At 39.4% G+C, this 23,323-nt stretch overlaps 1 protein-coding gene across 2 annotated transcripts; it reads left to right on the forward strand.

The window, feature by feature from the left end:
• The first annotated feature begins 16,629 nt into the window (after window positions 1-16,629).
• SERPINA7 (serpin family A member 7) lies at window positions 16,630-22,937 on the forward strand. 2 transcript variants are annotated; one of them, XM_037988857.2, is made up of 5 exons: window positions 16,630-16,659; window positions 18,289-18,927; window positions 19,979-20,252; window positions 20,981-21,128; window positions 21,648-22,937. In XM_037988857.2, exons 2-5 carry the CDS (start codon window positions 18,306-18,308, stop codon window positions 21,849-21,851), a joined length of 1,248 nt encoding a protein of 415 aa, XP_037844785.1. In that variant the 5' UTR covers window positions 16,630-16,659; window positions 18,289-18,305; the 3' UTR covers window positions 21,852-22,937. The 2 variants fall into 2 exon arrangements, with proteins under 2 accessions (XP_037844785.1, XP_007990650.1); XM_007992459.3 differs by lacking the exon at window positions 16,630-16,659 and having other exon boundaries at window positions 18,244-18,927; window positions 21,648-21,891.
• The last annotated feature ends 386 nt before the right edge of the window (window positions 22,938-23,323 follow it).

Consider the following 23,323-nt stretch of genomic DNA (forward strand, 5'->3'; position numbering starts at 1 on the left):
AGTCAAACTGTCCCTGTTTGCAGAAGACATGACTGTCTATTTAGAAAACCCCATCATCTCAGGCCAAAATCTCCTCAAACTGATAAGTAACTTCAGCAAAGTCTCAGGATACAAAATAAATGTGCAAAAATCACAAGCATTCTTATACACCAATAACAGACAAACAGAGAGCCAAATCATGAATGAACTCCCATTCACAATTGCCTCAAAGAGAATAAAATACCTAGGAATCCAACTTACAAGGGATGTGAAGGACCTCTTCAAGTAGAACTGCAAACCACTGCTCAATGAAATACAAGAGGACACAAACAAATGGAAGAACATTCCATGCTCACGGATAGGAAGAATCAATATTGTGAAAATGGCCATACTGCCCAAGGTAATTTATAGATTCAATGCCATCCCTATTAAGCTACCAAAGACTTTCTTCAAAGAATAGGAAAAAACTACTTTAAAGTTCATATGGAACCAAAAAAGAGCCCACATTGCCAAGACAATCCTAAGTCAAAAGAACAAAGCTGGAGGCATCACGTTACCTGACTTCAAACTATACTGCAAGGCTACAGTAACCGAAACAGCATGGTACTGGTACCAAAACAGAGATATAGACCAATGGAACAGAACAGAGCCCTCAGAAATAATACCACACATCTACAACCATCTGATCTTTGACAAACCTCAGAAAAACAAGAAATAGGGAAAGGGTTCCCTATTTAATAAATGGTGCTGGGAAAATTGACTAGCCATAAGTAGAAAGCTGAAACTGGATCCTTTCCCTATTCCTTATACGAAAATTAATTCAAGATGTATTAGAGACTTAAACATTAGACCTAAACCCATAAAAACCCTAGAAGAAAACCTAGACAATGCCATTCAGGACATAGGCATGTGCAAGGACTTCATGTCTAAAACACCAAAAGCAATGGCAACAAAAGCCAAAATTCACAAATGGGATCTAATTAAACTAAAGAGCTTCTGCACAGCAAAAGAAACTACCATCAGAGTGAACAGGCAACCTACAGAATGGGAGAATATTTTTGCAATCTACTCATCAAACAAAGGGTTAATATCCAGAACCTACAAAGAACTCAAACAAATTTACAAGAAAAAAACAACCCCATCAAAAAGTGGGCAAAGGATATGAACAGACCCTTCTCAAAAGAAGACATTTATGCAGCCAACAGACACATGAAAAAATGCTCATCATCTCTAGCCATCAGAGAAATGCAAATCAAAACCACAATGAGATACCATCTCACACCAGTTAGAATGGCAATCATTAAAAAGTCAGGAAACAACAAGTGCTGGAGAGGATGTGGAGAAATAGGAACACTTTTACACTGTTGGTGGGACTGTAAACTAGTTCACCCATTGTGGAAGATAGTGTGGTGATTCCTCAAAGATCTAGAACTAGAAATGCCATTTGACCCAGCCATCCCATTACTGGGTATATACCCAAAGGATTATAAATCATGCTGCTATAAAGACACATGCACACGTATGTTTATTGCGGCACTATTGACAATAGCAAAGACTTGGAACCAACCCAAATGTCCGTGAATGACAGACTGAATTAAGAAATGTGGCACATATACACCATGGACTACTATGCAACCATAAAAAAGGATGAGTTCGTGTCCTTTTTAGGGACATGGATGTAGCTGGAAACCATTATTCTCAGGAATCTATCGCAAGAACAGAAAACCAAACACCGCATGTTCTCACTCATAGGTGGAAATTGAACAATGAGATCACTTGGACACAGGAAGGGGAACATCACACACTGGGGCCTGTTGTTGGGGGAGGTAAGGGGGAGGGATAGCATTAGGAGATATACCTAATGTAAATGATGAGTTAGTAGGTGCAGCACACCAATGTGGCACATGTATACATATGTATAAAACCTACACTTTGTGCACATGTACGTTAGAACATAAAGTATAATAAAAAAAGAAAGACAATAAAGGCACCACGGGTTTGGATTCTGGTGAGGGCTCTCTGCTTCTAAGGAAGGAGACCATCCCTCATATTGTCTTATGCCCAATTTCTGCCTCCAAGGAAAGAAGAAGTAAAAACTAAAAGCAGAAATGGAATCCACAGTCAGATAGCCCAGCACGGCACCCTAGGCCTGGTAGTTAAAAATCAACCCCTGACCTATCTGCTTGTGTTATCTATAGATTTCAGACATTATATGGAAAAGCATTGAAAATCCCTGTCCTGTTCTGTTCCGTTCTGATTACCGGTGCATGCGGCCCCCTGTCAGGTACCCAGTGCTTAATCAATCATAACCCTCTCACGTGGACCCCCTTAGAGTTGTAAGCCCTTAAATTGGACAGGAATTGCTCACTTGGGGAGCTTGGTTTTTGGACACATGGGTCTGCCAATGCTCCCATTTGAATAAAGCCCTTTCCTTCCACAACTCGGTATCTGAGGAGTTCTTGTCTGTGGCTCGCTCTGCTACACTTCCAGGATAGTGCCTCCTTGCTGCATCCTCTACAGAAAATGAACACTGTGTCCACACCTGGCAGAAGAAATGGAAAGGGCAAACTCACCATCCTTCAAGCCTTTAATAATATACTAATCCATTTATGAAGGTAGAGCCATAGTGGTCTAATCACCTCCAAGAGAGACCACTTGTTAATACTGTTGTATTGCAAATTAAGTTTCAACATGAATCTTAGAGGAAACACAATCATTCAATCCATAGCAGAAAGTCAATGACACTCTCAGACCATAAGCATACTTTGAGGGGGACAAAGTGAAAACACTGCTCCCCATGTAGGGGTCTGTGATCTATCTGTTGAAGTCCACATTAAGTCCTCCTTCCCTTCCTGAGAAAAGCCCACTCACTGTGAACTCTCCATATTCTTTCAGCTACATAGTTTTTGTAGTTGATAGATTCCATATAAAGATCCTTAAGTTATGAATCCATTTCACTTTCAGTCTTTTCTCCAACTGGACCTTGAGATTCTTATTTCCAGAGACTGTGGCAACTGCTTTTCAGTCCTTGGCAATGTTTTTGCTCAAGGGTGCAGGAGGTAGAGGTAGAGATAGGCTGACATCCTATCCACTCAAGGCCATTGACTCTCTGTGTCTGACCAATTGCGTTTTCTACATTCTCTTTAATATTTAAATCAATGTTTTATGACAACATTCTCCCTTCTTGGGGTGGGACAGTAGGTGAAATTAAAATCATCTAAATTTGGTTGGAATTATAATAGAAATGTATTGGTATTGTTTTTCTGAAATGTGATATTTCCTAATTCATTTGCTATGCTTTTTTTCTAAAATATTTTTTCAGATTTACAAAACATTTTCCTTTTCACTGTAAATGTGAAAAGCTGCTTTCTCCATAATTTGAAAAATTATTTACATCTGAGGTCTTGGCTTAGTGCGGATGAATGCAACAGAAAGTCTTAGTTTACTCAGATCATCCCGGGAAGGCTGCCCTTTTAAAGTCTGTAAGGATTGACTTTAAGAAGTGTCCTGCTCTCAGTATTCATTCTTTGGAGGTTTGATGTTAATTTGGCAGTGTTCATAAAACACTTTCCAGTTCGTGATTTTAACACTTCTTCAAATCTCTGCACTGACTGGGTCTTTTTCAACTTTATATCTTCAGTACTAAGTGCCTTTAATTACATTGAAACATCCAGATTTTCTCTCTTCTTTTACCACTGGTGACATCTGAGCTATACATTTGTTTCATTGCTCTGTCGCTACTTTTTTTTTTTTTTTTTTTGAACTGGAGTCTCACTCTGTCACCCAGGCTGGAGTGCAGTGGCGCAATCATGGCTCACTGCAACCTCTGTCTCCAAGCAATTCTCCTGCCTCAGTCTCCCATATAGCTGGGATTACAGGTATGCGTCACCATGCCCAGCTAGTTTTTGTACTTTCAGTAGTTTTTGTACTTTCAGTAGAGACATGTTGCCCAGGCTGGTCTGGAACTCCTGACCTCAAGTAATCCACCTGCCTCAGCCTCCCAAACTGCTGGGATTACGGGTGTGAGCCACCGTGCCCTGCCTCTGTTGCTACTGGCATGAACCATCTCAGGAAAAAAATTGGTGAATAAGTCACAATGCTTGTTTTTGTTTTTGTTTGAGACGGAGCTTCGTTCTTGTTGCCCAGGCTGGAGAGCAGTGGTGCAATCGATTTTGGCTCACTGCAACCTCTGCCTCCTGAGTTCAAGTAATTCTCTGCCTTAGCCTCTCGAGTAGCTGGGATTACAGGCACCCACCAGCACACCCTGCTAATTTTTGTATTTTTAGTAGAGACCAGGTTTTGCCATTTTGGACAGGCTGGTCTTAAACTGCTGACCTCGTGATCCACCTGACTCAGCCTCCCAAAGTGCTGGGATTACAGGCATGAGCCACCCTACCTGGCCATTTTTTAAAAATTTAGTTTCATAAACCAGTTTTATGTTAATAATGTATGTTTATATTAGATAATACAGAATGCAGCATGTTCTAAAAGACACTCATTTGCAGTTACAAGTCCTTTGAACTGTCTTCTACAGGTGGGAAATTTATGAAACCTGGTAGTTGAGACTGGTATTTGCTTATAACACAGTACTAGAAAAATTTGGCTAAAGCTGTTGGAACATACATTTGACATTAGGCCTGCCTCATTGGATGGCCACAGAAATATGGTCTTTTATACTAACTAGGAGACAATGCCTTTGAGAATGCAACTACCTACAAGAGTTGTAAAAAGTTAAGAATTTCAAGTAGGATCATAATTAATGCTTGATACCTAAGTACGCATTCAGTTTTCAAGTTTTGTATTTCATATGATAGCCAAAGAAAATAAAATTAGTCCTAATAAGATTTTGGTTATCAGTGAATTTTTAATTAATTCAACTTTTAATTATCCTCTTTTCCTCTTTTTTCTGTTTCTTCTTTTATAGATGTGGAACCTATGGGTCTGGGAGATTAAGACATTACGGTTTATAAATAGAGCACAGGATTTAAGGGAAATATTATTTATTTATTTCCCTGAATGGTCTCTCGGGGGAAAAAACAGGCATCAGGCATTTTTAGTGTTTGGCAAGAGGGAGATGAGGTCGATATGATCAGATGATATAACAGCCATGGAGGCTGTTATAACTCTCATACAGGGAAGGAATCCCTTAGCTATGGAATGTAATTGCTTGCAATAGTAGCCAAGGGTCCCATGTTGATCTACATTTTTTTTGGATAAGGATCCCCAATGCATTTCCTTCTCTTTCATGAAGAAAGAAAAGGAAGGAAAGAAAGAAAGAAAGAGAGAGAGAGAGAGAGAGAGAGAGAGAGAGAGAGAGAGAGAGAGAGAGAAAGAAAGAAAGAAAAAGAAAGAAAGAAAGAAAGAAAGAAAGAAAGAAAGAAAGAAAGAAAGAAAGAAAGAAAGAAAGAAAGAAAGAAAGAAAGAAAAAAGAAAGAAGGGAGGGAGGGAGGGAGGGAGGGAGGAAGGAAGGAAGGAAGGAAGGGGAGCTCATAATTGGCACACCATAAGGCAGGAAGACTTAGAAGTCCTTTTATTGATAGAAGCCTATGCAGACATTATCTTCCCAGTCCAGGGATGCTGGTTTGTTAAATTTCAGAAGAGCATTTAAGGGTTGAGTTATCAAAGAAAAATCAGATATCCAGTTTTGACAGTACATTGCCAGGCCCCTGAACCCTCATTATTTTCTCAATCTGAGGTTGAAGGAAGTTTAAAATGCCATAAGAATCTAAGAGAAGTCACTGGTTTGATGTCAAGTGTCCTAAATAGTTGACATGAACTTGAGTAAATTGGAGTTTTTCTCTGGAAACATTATGGCTTTTGTCTGCTGCAAGTTTAAGAAGATGAACATTATCATGTTCACAAGCCTGTATAGAAGAGGAACAAAGAAGATCATGAACATACTTCAAGAGAGTCGATCCTTGGGGTATGACTGTTAAATCTTCCTGTAGTATTTGTGAAAAGTAAGAGGGTCTTTCAGTATGCTTTTGAGGCATTACTATCCAGATATATTGTCCTTCACATGTGAAGGCAAATAAAAATTAACTCTCAGGGTCCACAGTAATGCTATAAAAATGCACTACAAAGGTCTATCACTGTAAAAAATTTACTTTCTGTGGGAATGGAAGTCAAAAGGGTATAGGAATTTGAAAAGGCAGGATGTCAAGGAATAACAAATTAATGACTCTTGGGTCTTGTATAAATTTCCATCTTCATTCATGAGGTTTCTTCACAGGAAGGATAGGAGTATTGCAGGGGCTAGTGCAAGGCACGATTTTTTTTTTTCCCTTTATGTTCTTCTATTATTTGTTTAATTCCTGCAAGAGTTTAAGGGCTTATGGAATTTTGTCTGATATTAGGAACAGGCTTGTTTGGGTCAATTTGAATCTCTATTTGGGGAGCCAAGTAGATATGTCCCATGTCTGCTGTGGATTAAGCCCAACGTTGCTAAGGAACCTCTTTTAAAAGAGTTAACACTCTCAGCATTTTTGTTATTAAGGCTAAAGGCAAAAATGTGCAAGGATGTTGAATAATTTTCACTCTTGTCAGTTCAAGCAGGGGTTGAGTCAATTTCAAGAATTATCTCCCCCTTTTGAGAAAGAATATGACAGCATGATATTTTTCTAAGAAATCTTTTCTAAGTAAGTGAACTGTGACCAAGGGAACTGTTAAAAAATAATGACTATCCTGGAGAGGACCTATTTGAAAAATCAAGAGTAAATATTTGTAAATTGTTAAAGATGTATTAGAAACTCCCACAATTTGCATTCTTTCAGTACTCCAATTAATGGCTGCTTGAGGCTGGTGGGGCTAACCACAGAAAGGGTTGCTTCAGTGTCAACAAGGACAGTGAAACCGTCCTCTCCAATCATTAGGGAAGTTTCACTCAAGTGATTAAGAGGCAAGATCTGAAAGATCTCATATGTTTTCTCAGAACACTCTCAACCCGTAAGGGACATGAAGGGCAGTTTGTTAAGGTATCCTTTGGCATGTTTTAATTGTACACAGTGTTTTCATCAATGTCCAGGTCTTTTTGCTTTGGTGGAAGACCGCTTTGAGATTTGGATTCCTAATGTTAGACTGCCATGTTTTATTATGGGGGTTGAAAATTATTGTAGATTCATTGTTTTCTTTTTCCTTACTTTATTTGTCTTAGAAATTGGTTGGGCTAATTGGTTCACCAGGTTAACTAAATCAGAGGTGAACATTATTTCTCAAATAAATTGAGGCCCTTTAACTAGAATTACAAGAGTTTTATCTAAGCCATTTATGAATACAGAATTAAAACCCACTTTAGTAGATTTGGTATCTGAGTCAAGTCCAGAGTTTTCCTTGAAAACTATTTCAAATCTGTGGGAGTAATCACGTACAGCCTCACCTTCATTTTGAGTACAAGCCTGAATCTTGTTACAAGATTTGGTTAAGGGAATGCTGAAGGAATAACTCACTAAAAAGTTTTGGCTCTTTCTTGGACTTTTTCCCCCAATTGGAGAATATACTGAATTGGAGACCCATAAGAGGATGGTTTCAGCCTGCTTTAGCCATCCAATATGTGCTTGACCTTCTCCAATGAGTGTTAATCGGCAAATAGTAGAGAAATCAGGTTCATCAGTTTAGATAAGAATTTAAAATTATTCAGTAAATTTATGACAGTCCTTAGTAAGTTTGAGGAAATCTTTAGCCATAGCCCTAAATTCGGCTTTTGTTCAGAATACATATGAAATGTAGCCGTAAGTAGAAAGCTGAAACTGGATCCTTTCCTTACTCCTTATACGAAAATTAATTCAAGATGGATTAGAGACTTAAATGTTAGACCTAATACCACAAAAACCCTAGAGGAAAACCTAGGTAGTACCATTCAGGACATAGGCATGGGCAAAGACTTCATGTCTAAAACACCAAAAGCAACGGCAACAAAAGCCAAAATTGACAAATGGGATCTCATTAAACTAAAGAGCTTTTGCACAGCAAAAGAAACTACCATCAGAGTGAACAGGCAACCTACAGAATGGGAGAAAATTTTTGCAATCTACTCATCTGACAAAGGGCTAATATCCAGAACCTACAAAGAACTCAAACAAATTTACAAGAAAAAAACAAACAACCCCATCAAAAAGTGGGCAAAGGATATGAACAGACATTTCTCAAAAGAAGACATTCATACAGCCAACAGACACATGAAAAAATGCTCATCATCACTGGCCATCAGAGAAATGCAAATCAAAACCACAATGAGATACCATCTCACACCAGTTAGAATGGCGATCATTAAAAAGTCAGGAAACAACAGGTGCTGGAGAGGATGTGGAGAAATAGGAACACTTTTACACTGTTGATGGGATTGTAAACTAGCTTAACCATTATGGAAAACAGTATGGCGATTCCTCAAGGATCTAGAACTAGACGTACCATATGACCCAGCCATCCCATTACTGGGTATATACCCAAAGGATTATAAATCATGCTGCTGTAAAGACACATGCACACGTATGTTTATTGCGGCACTATTCACAATAGCAAAGACTTGGAATCAACCCAAATGTCCATCAGTGACAGACTGGATTAGGAAAATGTGGCACATATACACCATGGACTACTATGCAGCCATAAAAAGGATGAGTTTGTGTCCTTTGTAGGGACGTGGATGCAGCTGGAAACCATCATTCTTAGCAAACTATCACAAGAACAGAAAACCAAACACCACATGTTCTCACTCATAGTTGGGAATTGAACAATGAGATCACTTGGACTCGGGAAGGGGAACATCACACACCGGGGCCTATCATGGGGAGGGGGGAGGGGAGAGGGATTGCATTGGGAGTTAAACCTGATGTAAATGACGAGTTGATGGGTGCTGAAGAGTTGATGGGTGCAGCACACCAACATGGCACAAGTATACATATGTAACAAACCTGCACATTATGCACATGTACCCTAGAACTTAAAGTATAATAATAAATAAATAAATAAATAAATAAATAAATAAATAAATAAAAGAGTACCCTCATTATTTGGGCAGAGTTTGAAAGAATAAATTTAGGAATCAAGGGAAACTTTGAGATCATAAGAGTAAAAGGGAAGTTCAGCAAGTGTATGATATAAAAATAGGAGAACAGAAAGAGTGGGGGAATGAGATTTGGTGGAAGAAAGAGCCTCAAGGACAATTTCCTTCTCTTTCCATTTTTTATTAGTGAGTTTAGAGACTGTTTTGGAGACAGACAGTTTTAGAGTCCTGAATGCATTTAGATGCCTCTAAATGCCCATTAAAATATGCACCACATTCAGGTTGTTTTGTTTTAGAACCATAGTCTTCTAATTTAGTTTGGAGAAAACCTAGTTTTGACATATCAAATGAACCTCAATTTGGCCACTGCAGTTCTAACGTATCTTTTATATATAATGTCCACTGTTCCAAATAAATACAAGAGGAGGGCCCTTAATTTTTGGACATATTACCAGCTGGAGTCCCAGAAGAAGGAAAATCATTATGAGATCTAGAATTAAAGAATATCACATTTAAGATCATAATACTCACCAATAGGAAAACTCACATTTTGCTTGCACAAATGGAACAACCATCCTCAAATTCCCAAAGAAAGGTGCTGACCTAAACCAAAGGGAGGGAGGTAGGAGCCTGAGAAGATTTATGAGAGAGGGTGCCTGCAATTAAAGAAAACAGAGAGCACAAGGGGCTCTGTTCCAGAAAAATGCCGATCTACTCCAACAAAAGATCATTTTGAGTTCCACTTCTGACATTAGCTATGTTAACTTAAAAAAAAAAAAAAAAAAAAAAAAAGACCGACATGGAGGTGAAAAGAAATAACATTTATTTTGGAAACAAAGAAGTGTAACCCAGATACACGGAATCAGGGAAGCCCTGAATAGTGTCACATAAGGCAAGCACAGGAGAAGATTTTTTTTTCCACAGGGGATTTCCACAAAAAGTTGTTTTTGGAGGCAGTTCATTGACTAGTCAGAAATTCTATATCCTAAATTAACCCATTTCAACTAGTTAATTAATTAGAGTACTCCCAGGTGAGAGATGTCAAAAGCCTGATATTGACTTCTGTTGCTTATCCAAGTCTATTGGAACATTCTGTGGTTGACCTTTAGCAGGTGTGAGTGTGCATTCCTCTCAAAAGGATTTTTTGACCCCTCTTCAGAAAGATTTAGCCTTACTTACTTCATTTTCTTTCATAAACTCATTGTTTATTTATTGGAGAGAAGTTACTGATTAGTCTCTTGGGCCTTCAGAATAAATCTTCTAATTTGACTTTGGAGCAATCAATTTTTCCCATGTACATGGGGTTTAAGCAATTATTCCCTGGCTGACTGTGTTAAGAATTCATGACTTCTCTTTAGTCAAGGTTTGAGATAGGATGACATAGGATTGTATTTAGCTATTCACCACTTGCCTAACAAATATTTCTCCTATTTTGTTTTTTACATGCTAAAAGGATCAATGTATCTAAGTACACAGTTTTTCAGTTTTATGTTTAAAAATCTATAAACAGTTTTTTTCAATGTGTTCATTTCCTTTATTTATAAACTTCCAAATACTCTTATCAAAAGGTATAATATATCTTATTTTATATTTTCTTCTTATTTGGAAGTTTTCTGAATTTTTCCATTCAACTCCTTTATCTATCTGGAATTAACATGGGCACTTGGTATAAGATTGAAATCTCAGATGATTTAAAAAAATAATTAACGCACAACACTATTTGTTGAATAATTCTTCTCCTCATCCCTGGTGTGTGGCTATGCACTCCTTTGCATTTTCTATAATGGGAGGGCACGTGGGAGAAAAATTTTAGATTCCCTCAGAATGCCAGAGCAGGAATGTGCCTTAGAGATTTCATCTAAGCCCATTCTTTTTCAAATGGAGAAACCGAGGACCAGAGCAGATAACTGTCTTGCCAAATGTCATGCTAGTTAGTGGTGGAGTCAAGCCTCAAACTAAGATTTTCTGATGTTCAATTTGCTTTGGAGGCTGTATTCCTTTTTCTTATCCAGCTTCTGGGGCAGCTTGACAACTTAAGATTAATTAACCAGCTACAGAGGAACTCAATACCCCCAAGTAGAAGGAATCTGAAAGGACCATTTCAGCTCGTCTCTATCCTCCTACCCAGCTCTTGATCACAAACACGGTCAGACTGAGAAGTGGGTGCCATGGTCTCTAGAAATAAGGGGATCAAAGCTGGGGGGAAATGCTGAATATGAAATGGATCCATGATTTAAGCATCTTTACATGTAATATATTGACTAAAAAAACTGTGTAGCTGAAAGAATCAGGAAGGATCTCAGTGGGTAAGCTTTTCTCAGGAAAGAGGGAAGGAGAACTTAAGGTGGATTTCAAAAGATATGCTAAAGACCCCTGAATTGGGAGCACAGTTTTCACTTTACTGTCCTCAAAATGCACTTGTTGTCTGAGAGCTTCCTTTACTCTCTCTCTCCCCCTTACTCTCTCTCTCTTTCTCTCTCTCTCTCTCTGCAATAAGGGATTTATAATAAGGAAAATGCAAGATATTAGGAGGTGGGGCCTTTGAAAGGTTATTAGGTCAGGGACATAGCCTTCAAAAATTGGATTAGTGCTCTTATAAAAGAAGTCCAAGAGTGAGCTTTCTTCCTTTCTACCAGGTGAGGACACAGCAAAATGAGCACCCTCTATGAACCAGAAAGCATTTTCTCACCGAACATTGAGTTTGTTGGCACCTTGACCTTGGCCTCTTCAGCCTTTAGAACTGTGAGAAATACATTTCTGTTGTTTATTAAGCCACCAGGTTACAGTATTTTGTTGTGGCAGCCTGAATGGTCTAATACAGTCCCTTTATCCATCTTTGGCTGACATTCTTTATTCCTTTGAGTCCTCTTTGACATCCAGTAACTTGGATACTATCATATAAAATTAATTACAATTAACACATTTTATGTAAATAGTAAGGAATAGAGGGATAGGAAGGTGGAAGCAAAATGATTAATATAAACACAGATATCTTGATATCAACATAAGGGAGTACTCCTAACTATTGTAGTACTGGGTTTTGCAACTAGCCAGAAGATCACAATTGATGTTTTTAAAAACTTTCTTCCTTAACTACCTTCTTCCATCAACCCATTCCATATTACCTTTGCCCTCAATAAGCACCTTACCTGGTTGAGCTTCCTTGACTGGAGATATGACCCAATCTTCACTTCTTGAGTGTCTGAGCCATTAAAAGTCCTGTTTGTATGGGTTGCTGTAATTTTCCATTGACTTTGGTCACAGAATATGGAAGTACTAAGAGATATCCATGGGGAACACCTACATTACAGATCCTCATTATGTGTAGCAATGCAATTTCTTCTTGATATTCAAGATCTACCATAACATTAAGTACTGTAGCCCCCTTATTTTGCTATTTATTCAGTGGCATGAGTTGCTCAAAGTCGCCAGATGTCAATCTCAACTATAAATTCAATAGAAGCATTGCTGCAACCTGTGGTGGAATCATTCAGCCATTCGAATTAAGGCCTCTAAATCAGGATGACCTAAGTCACAGAGATGAAAAAAGTAATTTTACTGGTGGATCAGTAGGGAAATAATTAGTAGATCTAAAACTAATGTAATTCCTTGATTCCCTAACCTAGGATTCCTGGCTATGGGAGAAACAGTACCACATTTTGGACACTAACTTAGAACATATACAACATTACAGAGGACATGGGCCAACCCTGCAAAATGTCATTTAGCTGGCTCTGTAACTGAGTCGTCAAAGGCATTCCACTCTCTATTGACCAGCTGCTTCAGGGTGATAGGTAACATGGTAAGGCCAGTGAATTTTATGAGTTGGCACATTGCCACACTCTGATGTGAAATCAGTTGTTGTTGACTAGAAGGGACTCTGTGTAAAATACCATGATTGTAGATAAGGCAGTCAATAAATCCTCAGATGGTAGTTTTGGCACAAGCTTTGCAGGTGATGTGTTAAAAATGTCACATTTAGAGTCACTGTGTATTCTTGTGGGAACAAAACAATGCCCCTTCCATGATGGAAGTGGTCCAATGCAATCAAGTTCAAAACATGTAGCTTGCAAGTCCTTCTGAGGAATAATGCCATATTGGAATCTTAGTTTTGGTATCTGCTGAAGCTGTAGCCAAATTGACTTTGGTGCATGGAGGTCCATGATTCTGAGCCCGTGCACAAACTTCATCCTGGCTGGTATGATCACTTTCTTCATGAACCCATCAAACAAATACAAGAGTGTCTGGGAAAGAGGCTGACTGAAATCCACAGAATGCATCATCTTATGCCCCTGATTATTAAACTTCTCTGCTGAGGTTGTTCTTTGGTGAGTATTCACATGAAACCCAAATATCTTTATATTATATGCCCATTTGCAGAGACAGCCACATATACCTCTTCCTCACACTTGTTTATCACTTATTTTATAATCATGTCCTTTCCAATGGACTTCCAGCCAAACTATTAACCAATGTCTATGAAGTGGGGTAAATTCATACTTCTGTCCCCATGTTTTTCTCCATATGAAATGAGCAAGGTTCTCTGGCATTCTTTTTCATTTTGGGTAAATTTATATCCTTCAATAAGTGTCTTTTATGTTAAGGTTAGCAGCAGCAGTTACTATTGTTTGGAGCCAAGTACTATAACTAATAAAGACATTGATAACAGAAATTAGGCTTCATGCAACAAAATTTAAGGAAATTGGGGGAATGTTTAAGTTGATTATCTGCCCCATTAGGGCTAAAGGTAGTTGAAAACTCCATTTGTGTTCTGGAAGGGGAATATGGCAGCCCATGAAATGAAAGAGCATATCATTTAATTAAGTGGTTCTCTGAAATGTAAAGCCTTTGGAAGGCCTGGCTTTAGAAGACCTCATTGCTGCCATAGAGAAGTCTGAAAAATGTAAGTAGTTAATAGATTGTGAGGTGAAGTGGATTCTTATGATGGCACTAGAATGCTTTAAAAAAGAAGCCTAAATTCTTGCTCAGAAGTCTAATTTCTTGGCTCAAGTGCTCAAGAAATGTATGGAAGACAGGGAACATGTAAATATAATTTCTGGAGGGCTAAGTTAGCCAAATCCTATACTCGCCATTTGATCCTGTGTATTACCAAATTACAGAATTTGTTGATTTCTCAGCATTGATGGCACTTTTGTCGAATATGCCACTGAAATGCAAAGAGTAAAAACTCAAGAATAGGATAGTTGAGAGAGTTAAAAGAACCTCAACTCCAAATCCCCACTGAGCCTCTCTTGCCAGCAGAAGCAGTCTTTCTCTTTGTCCAATGCAGCTGTTTCTCCTTTGCTTAAACACTCAGTAATTTCCTTGCCCATGAGACTTAAATTGCAAGAAGAAGCCAATTTTCCTAATGCCACCATCTCACACCTATTGTTGTCTCCAGACCTGTAAGTAGAGTAAGATCCCATCATTTCTCTCCAGACTGGGGTGGAGGATCAAACATCAAAACAATGAGAAAAGTGTTTACAAACTGAAAGAACTGTGGAACGTTGAACATTTCTAAAATAAAATTCGTGTGGGAATGATTATGAGGGTGTTCATTCAAAAAAGGAGATATATAATTTTAGATCTGATTGAATTTATTGATATGGTAAAACTTCCTAGAGAGTCTTTATTCAATGTGCTACTGTAGCAGCTTTACACAAGACTGAAATTATTGTGATAAATATAAGTTTGCAAGAAGATCTTACACCTTCTCAATCAATTGCATCTGAAGGAGAATGTATTAGCAGAAAGTAGAAATGAACAGCTGTAGGGGGTAGAGATAAAGCCCAGGGAATATGGAGACTTGAGGTGAGGGAATATATGATAACAGAAGAAAGGGAAGAGAATTATCTGTTTCTGGATCCCCACTTTGTTTGGGTCACTACTATAGGAGTTTCTGGACACCACCTCTAAATTTCATTTTATACTCTCAATAACCATATGACATGGGAATTATTGTTATTTCCACTTTAGAGGTGAGAAAACTGAGGTTCAAGGATACTAGGTAACTTGTCCCAAATTACACAGTTACAACATAGAGACATGACAGGGGCACAGGTCTAATGCCTGTGATGCCAGAGCACAGGGCAAGGGAGTCTGTAGAGGGAAGGGTACCTTTCTCTTACGTCGGAGATAAGCCCTGCTAGCAAAGCTCAGCTGAATCAGAAGCAGCAGAAAACAATCTGTGCCATTGTCTGACTATGCCACCAGAGGGCACAGGTTTGGAAGTTTTCTTTTTACACAATCGTTTGCTGTTTTCTCTGTAGGGACTTGCTATAGCTGAGAGAGCAGACAATGTGTTATATTACATGGACTAACCTCGCAGTCTAGAGACTTGAGCTTGTCACTCCCTTTCTTTAGGACACATGTACTAGTGACTGTCACATTTGTGAGGTGTGCCCTTCAATATGGGCAAGGGGTGTCAGGTAGTTAGAAAGACCTCTTGGGTTCAGGACTGATATTTACCAACCAGCTCTGAAACCTCAGTGCTGACCGTGGTGCTTTCCACATAGTAGGAGCTTAGTTTATGTTTTGCTAAGAAGAAATAATAGTACACAGAATCACCCTCTGTCTATCCTTCAATGGCTTCCCAGTGCCCTCAAGGTAAAGTCAGTACTATTTATCCTGGATTCTAAGTCCTACCACAGACTGCATCTATGCTTAGCTTGAACTAGCCCCTCATTCCCTACTTCCCCTCCCACTACAAATTAACACATAGATTCTTAATGTAGTACTGAAGCTGGCAGGGTCTGGAATCTGATGCTTCACAAAATGCCATGCCTATAGTAAATACTCAAAAGCGGGAGTTGCTGTTGCTGCTGCTGCTGCTGCTGTTACTACTACTGCTGCTACTACGACGACGACGACGACGACGACGACTACTACTACTACTACTACTACTACTTCTACTAGTAGAGCTGGAAACTTTCAGAGGTAGGTTGAACTCAAGTCTCCTGACTGAGTCTAGTTCTCTTTGTTCCCATTGATTCTTTGCATATAATCAGTACATAGTTAATACTGGACAGTGGAATCTTTAATTTCAGTCTCCTTAACTCCTTCTGCATCCTCTTTTGGAGTCCTGTCGCCAGGGGACCACACAGGGAATTTTAATAACAAGAAGACAGGGCTGGTTTCCCCCTTAGCAGACATATATGTGTGCAGCATCAGAAGTCTAGGGCTGGAAGCTACCTTTGACATAATTTCCTCTGCGAATGCATGTGTAATTTCTACAGAACCTGTTGGAGAGGACTGCCCAGCCTCTGCCTTTGTACAATTTTCCCTTAAAAAACTGCCAATCCCACTACTGTTTGGCCCAATAGTGAGAACTTTTCCCTGCTGCCTCTTGGTGCTTTTGTCTATGCCCCTTATTCTGCCTGCTGAATACACTCTTGCTAGCATGGACTTAAACCCCTACAGCTCTGACAATCCTCTTTCTCTTTTGTTTTACATGAAGGGTCTGGCAGCCAAAGCAATCACTCAAAGTTCAAACCTTATCATTTTTTGCTTTGTTCCTCTTGGCCTTGGTTTTGTACATCAGCTTTGAAAATACCATTCCAGAGTTAATGCTGGGGTTAATTTATAACTAAGAGTGCTCTAGTTTTGCAATACAAGACATGCTATAAAAATGGAAAGATGTTGCTTTCTGAGAGATACAGGTGGATTCTTGGGCATTTGCTGTAAGTACTTTTTTTTCTCTTTGGGAACTTTGAACATCTCTATCAGCAAGTCAGAGTCCCAAATAACCAAGTTGACAAGTCAGAGTCCCAAACCAAATTCCTGGCTCTAGGGGCGAAGGTCTAAGTGTGGTCATCTAATACTTGACTTTCTACCAGCCTCAGTGACTTTTAAAGAAAGAGGACTCTGATGACAATATGGAGACTGGATAGAGTGGTGAACAATGGGGGGTTGGTATGGAGGATACAGGAGATGGTGTGACCTGTTAGGAGCCAATATAGTAGCTCAGGCCATGAACTGAGAGGCAGAGGCAGCAGGAATGAAGAGAAGGGATAAGTTTTGAGAGTTATTTAAGAGTTAGTATTCATAAGACATCATGCTTCATTAGATGTGGGGAATGAGAATAAAAGGAGACTCTAAGATTATTCCCAGGTATCTGGCTTAGGTGTCTCTATAGACATTGACTTGATAGACTGAGATGTGGAATGAAGATGAGGGAGCAAGCTTAAGGGGTAGGGAGATGATATGTTTACATATGGCAACTTTGAGATTTTCTTATTAAGACTGGGGTCTGTGTGGACCATCCTGGTGGATATATCCAAAAGACAGCTGGATAAATGGCTAGGAGTTCAGGAGAGCAATCTGACTGAGAGAGATACAGTTTCTAGCAACTGAGTGCCGAGGGTAAGATCACTCAGGAAGAAGATGGAGGGCAGAGGAAGGATCGTTTTTCTGAGTTCATAGATCTCTTCCTTCTAAGTACACATGTCCACTTTCATGGGATTTCCACACCTGACTCCTTTACTCCACTTCTTTGCACTCTTCCAGGATCAGAGAACCTTACACCATATCTTTGTGGCTTTCTTTATAATAATTAAAAGTAACATGCATAGGTGTAAGAATAATAGTGTTAAGATGTCTTACAACTTAGAAATGACTGCTTAGATGTTACTAACATGAATGGTGAAAGAAATCTAAAATGTAGAAAGTTATTCTTTCATTTTCCAGTTGTTTGAAAATACCTCTGTGGCTTCCATGCATTCCAAAATGCATGAATTTCAGCTCGTGACTTGTACGCGGCTCCATAAACCACCACTGGTCCATTCCAACTAATCATATATTGTACAAATTACTTTCATTTTGTCTTTTAGCCAAAGAAGATGCAAGTGTTCTCTCATCTCGTAGATTTTATTTTAAGAAAATGCCAAATGAAAAAAAATCTAAAATTCTAATTGACAATGAATAATGTATGAAGAGGGAGTACTAGTTTAACCTAAGAATACCCCCTCTCTCTCCAAAAGGCTGCCTCTAGTTCAAATAAAAAGTGATTCAATTTCCATAAATTTAATTTACTCACAGCATTTTCATAATGTTGCTATAACACCTGAATGATAGTCCACGGCATTATTTCTGTGGTCCCAGCAAGCCACTTCTTCTACTCCCTGTCCGTATTAGATGCATCTCCAATTTTTCAGGGGAGAGAAACCCCTGCTCAGCCCCTGATGAGCACATCATCAAATATTTACTATTGTTTTATTAATCAATGTGGGTGATTATTATGTGTCTCTGGCTCAGGGAGTGTTTCATCCAACTAAGCTCCCTCAATGGTTCTCTCACTTCATCTCTTATAGATTAACTTCCTTCCAAAATGTCACCATTCCTCTATCTGGGTCTCTTGGTACTTGGGCTTCATTCTACAATCCGTTGTGCATCACCTGAAGGCAAAGTAATAGCCTGCCATTCACCCCAACAAAATGCCACTCTCTATAAGTTGTCATCCATCAATGCTGATTTTGCATTCAACCTGTACCGAAGGTTCACTGTGGAGACCCCAGATAAGAACATCTTCTTTTCCCCTGTGAGCATTTCTGCAGCTTTGGTTATGCTTTCTTTTGGGGCCTGCTTCAGCACCCAAACTGAGATTGTGGAGACCTTGGGGTTCAACCTCACAGACACTCCCATGGTAGATATCCAGCATGGCTTCCAGTATCTGATCTGTTCACTGAATTTTCCAAAGAAGGAACTGGAATTGCAGATAGGAAATGCCCTCTTCATTGGCAAGCATCTGAAACCACTGGCAAAGTTCTTGGATGATGTCAAGACTCTCTATGAGACTGAAGTCTTTTCTACTGACTTCTCCAACATTTCTGCAGCCAAGCAAGAGATTAACAGTCATGTGAAGATGCAAACCAAAGGGAAAGTTGTAGGTCTAATTCAAGACCTCAAACCAAACACCATCATGGTCTTAGTGAACTATATTCACTTTAAAGGTAAGACTTTCAGATGTCAATTTTCAGTCTAGGGCTCAGATACTTGGGTGGAGTGCTGAGGGGAGCTCATGGTCTCTTATTACTGGCATCAGTAGGTGTCCCTCATACCACAGTGATCTGCTCCACTGAACATAGCTGTGAATAGTATTGGATCTTCCAAGATGGACACACAGCTCTGTGAATGAGTCCAGGAAATTTCTAGGGAGAGCGCCCTTTCAGAGAGGTGGGTGACAATGGTATGAACATCTTGCTCATAATTGGCTAAAGATTCATGGTTTCCAAAAGATTTGGTGAGGTGGGACAAGCTTGCACTTGTCAAGTAGACATATTTGTATGTAAAGCCTACTGTGATTCTCACTTGCTGTACATACTTAGACATGTTACATACATGATTTTACCATGTATTATGCACTCACTGTGTACTAAACACCATCCTACATGTGTAGTATACACACACTGTCTCATCCAATCCTCATAAGTGCCCAAGTTTACACAGTTAATAAGTTTTAGAACTGATATTCCCAGCAAGGTCTGTGTGAGTCTAAAGCTGGTGCTTGTAGAAACAAGAATCATGTGACTATTTTCTAAAGGTAGTGTGCTCAAATGATTTCTCCTGGTTCTATAGTATATGTCAGTCACACTTCTTGGAGGAGTAATCAATTGTCAGCCACAAACCACACGTATATAGATTGGCTAAAATGGCAGAACAGATCTATTGTCTCATTTTGCCCTAGTGTGTTTGATGTCCTTATACCTTTTTATGGAAGAGGAAACTATGGCTTTGATGGGCTTAGTGTGGTATAGTAGTTTTGAGCACAAATCATGGAGCCTAACAGTCCTGGGTGTGATTCCTGGCTCTGCTACCTGTTAACTGGGAGACCATGACAAATGACTTTCTCTGTCTGATCCTCAGTTACTTGTAAAACTTGTTGACTCTAGGTACCTAACTCTGTGGTGGTCTTAATTTCTAAATGAAATGACTAATGGAAAAGGTCTTGTTGGTACTGATACCGGTTTAAAATAAACACCTCTCTTTTCTTTGTATTTTAAGCCCAGTGGGCAAATCCTTTTGATCCATCCAAGACAGAAGACAGTTCCAGCTTCTTAATAGACAAGACCACCACTGTGCAAGTGCCCATGATGCACCAGATGGAACAATACTATCACCTAGTGGACATGGAATTGAACTGCACAGTTCTGCAAATGGACTACAGCGAGAATGCTCTGGCACTCTTTGTTCTTCCCAAGGAGGGACAGATGGAGTCAGTGGAAGCGGCCATGTCATCTAAAACACTGAAGAAGTGGAACCGCTTACTGCAGAAGGGGTAAATACTTTAGAGGATGTGTGGGTGGAAGGTGGTCATAACAGTGCAGGTGAAACTGAGTTCAGCAGAAACCCGGAGGCAGAAGAATCACCCTAAACTACCCAACGGCTATGTATGATCACTAGAATATGCCAAGAAAATACTGTCTACCAGGTCCTTGGCTGGGCATTCTACATACTTCATATCATCCAAGCACATCAACAAACCTACAAAGGAGGCAGTATAATTTGCGTTTTTCAAATTAGGAAGTCTGGTCTTTAAAGATAAGATGAGCTCCCCAAAGTCAGCCTACTAGTAAATTGATGCCTTCCTGTAGACCAACTAGAGCTCAAGGAACAGGTTGGATTTGATGTTGAAAGGTGATTGTGCAGCCACTCTGGACTGGAAGTACAAGGCAGAAAACTGTGAAGCTCCTGGGTGCTACCCACTAACCTTCATGCCACTGGCTCCCTGACCTTGGTCATCACCCCAGAGATATTTTCTCTTGATTATAAAGGAGTTGTATCTCCCTACTCCCAGTGTTTCAGCCCAACATTGACTGTACCTGAGTGCATTCCTTTCAGAATAACTTCTGTGAGTTTGGTGCCATGTATTGACTTACATAGTAATGGTTGTCAATACTCAGGGAAGAAGCAGAGTTCAATATAATACCATCATGAGAGAGAGAAGGAGAGACTCATAAGCTTGATATGGTGATTGCCATGTGTTCCCTTCCTCTTTCCCCACAGATGGGTTGACTTGTTTGTTCCAAAGGTTTCCATTTCTGCCACATATGACCTTGGAGCCACACTTTTGAAGATGGGCATTCAGCGTGCCTATGCTGAAAATGCTGATTTTTCTGGACTCACAGAGGACAATGGTCTGAAACTTTCCAATGTAAGTTGATAAACTAGAGTTCTTAAATGTATGAACTGGAAAGGAAATTAGGAGTCAATTAATTCAACTTTCTTATTTTACCAATTAGCAATCTGATGCCTAGAGAGGCAGTGCGACTCCTAAGCTAGAATCACTCCAGAGTCATTCCCATTACTCCAAATAAGTAATTGTATCAGCTTCTTCCATCCTTGACCTTTATGTCCTAAAATTACTCTGATAGAACAGCTTAATGATCAGAAGTGACTCTGGTGAGATGCAGTTCTGGAGGAGGTGTGAGGAGGGAATGCTTAAGAGGCCACTCCTGGAGGCAGCAGGCCATAGTGTTTCCCAACAGTTAGCCGTAGAATCACCAGAGAATGATTGACTACATTTAGCGGAGGAAGCTACATATTCTAGCACCATAAACAAAGCATAGCAAAGGGGCGGCCCCACCTTTCCTTTCACTTTCTTACTTCTAGACCTTCCCAAAGACACTTCCTGTTTCTTCAGAGACCAGCAGGATTTGCTCTCCCCACACAGGCTGCCCATAAAGCTGTGCTGCATATTGGTGAAAAGGGAACTGAAGCTGCAGCTGTCCCTGAAGTTGAACTTTCGGATCAGCCTGAAAACACTTTCCTACACCCTATTATCCAATTTAATAGATCTTTCATGTTGTTGATTTTGGAGAGAAGCACAAGGAGTATTCTCTTTCTAGGGAAAGTTGTGAACCCAATGGAAGTGTAGTTGGGAAAAAGGCCATTGGCTAATTGCACATGTGTATTGCAACGGGAAATAAATAAATAATATAGCCTGGTGTGATTGATGTGAGCTTGGACTTGCATTCCCTTATGATGGGATGAATATTGAACCCTGGCTGAACTTCGTTGGCTGTGGAAGAGGCCAATCCTATGGCAAAACATTCAGAATGTCAATGAGTAATTCATTATTATCCAAAGCATAGGAAGGCTCTATGTTTGTATGTTTCTCTTGGTCAGAATACCCCTCAATTCATTTGCTCTAATAAATTTGACTGGGTTGAAAAATTTTCCCTTTTCTGTCTTCTGGGGAATAGCTAAAAAGCAGGTCAAGTCTTCATATCTCAGTATTCCAATAAGATCAATGGACATAAAACAACGTAGATGCATTGTCTTATATGTGAACTTCTCAACCCCCTTCCCTCTGTCCCATTAGTAGGATTCTCTGTGTTCTTGCCAGATCTGATTGGTAGGTTGAATAAAGGAACTCCCACTATGGGGATGAGTTACAGCCTGAGAGGGATGTAGCTTTCGTTACTGAACAAGCATGGGACAATACAGCAAGAGAGAGAGAAACTCCCCTGTCCAACCCCACCCTCCCCCCCCAAAAAAAGAAAAACATACTTCCACTTTGCCAATGTATAAGCTGAGAGTGGAGAAAGAAATTCATTTATGTCATATCTCATAGCTCCTCTTTTTCTGTATCCTAATCAGACTCCTTTCCATGTATAGCACCCCTGTCCCACTTGTTTAAGTAGGAATCACCTTTTGGGCTCTAATTTCACAGAATCTTGGTACTTTTGTATCCCCAGATCCTTCAACAACCTTCCCTATGCCTGTACATGCCAACTCATTCCCACCTACCAAACTAGATTTTATCTCAGACAATATGTATTTAAAGTTTGAGTATAAATGGCATAGTGAGTGGTAGTGATGTAGTATCTGAAATTCTAGCCCTGAGGTAAAACAATTCAGTGACAGGAAAATAGTAAAAAAAAAAAAAAAAAAAAAATGCAAAAGTACTGTTGTAGATGTTGTACTTCCATATTTAAATAAATATTTGTTTAGAAAAGCATGTATATTACAAACATTCTAATTTTTGCTTATTAGACCCATTTGCATGGAAGTTTGCTTATTCCTGGTATAGTTCACACTTTGCTTTGTGTAAGAAATTTTTGAAGCCCAGAGCAGAATCTCTGGTACAAAAAAATCATTGTTAATATGGAGTTCTGTTTCACTAAAGTTACATTACAATCCTGGCCCTGCTACTTAGTGTTTGGTGATCTTGGACAAGGCACTTAAACCCTGTACCTTATTTTCTTCATTTGTAAAATGTGAACAATAAGAATATCCAAGTCATTGGGATTTTGTGAACCTTCAACGTTGCAAAGCATGTAGCATGTAATATGCTCGTCACAGAGCCTGAGACCTGATAAAAAGCCCCGTAAATATCATGTTGGT

This window comes from Chlorocebus sabaeus, chromosome X, assembly GCF_047675955.1.
Source record: "Chlorocebus sabaeus isolate Y175 chromosome X, mChlSab1.0.hap1, whole genome shotgun sequence".
Classification (NCBI taxonomy): Eukaryota; Metazoa; Chordata; class Mammalia; order Primates; family Cercopithecidae; genus Chlorocebus; species Chlorocebus sabaeus.

Excerpts from the sequence above, each read along its gene's own strand:
- SERPINA7 (XM_037988857.2), top strand. The coding sequence starts at position 18,306 with ATGTCACCATTCCTCTATCTGGGTCTCTTGGTACTTGGGCTTCATTCT. Across the intron at positions 18,928-19,978 it reads GAACTATATTCACTTTAAAG|CCCAGTGGGCAAATCCTTTT; the intron begins GTAAGACTTTCA and ends TTGTATTTTAAG. Across the intron at positions 20,253-20,980 it reads AACCGCTTACTGCAGAAGGG|ATGGGTTGACTTGTTTGTTC; the intron begins GTAAATACTTTA and ends CTTTCCCCACAG.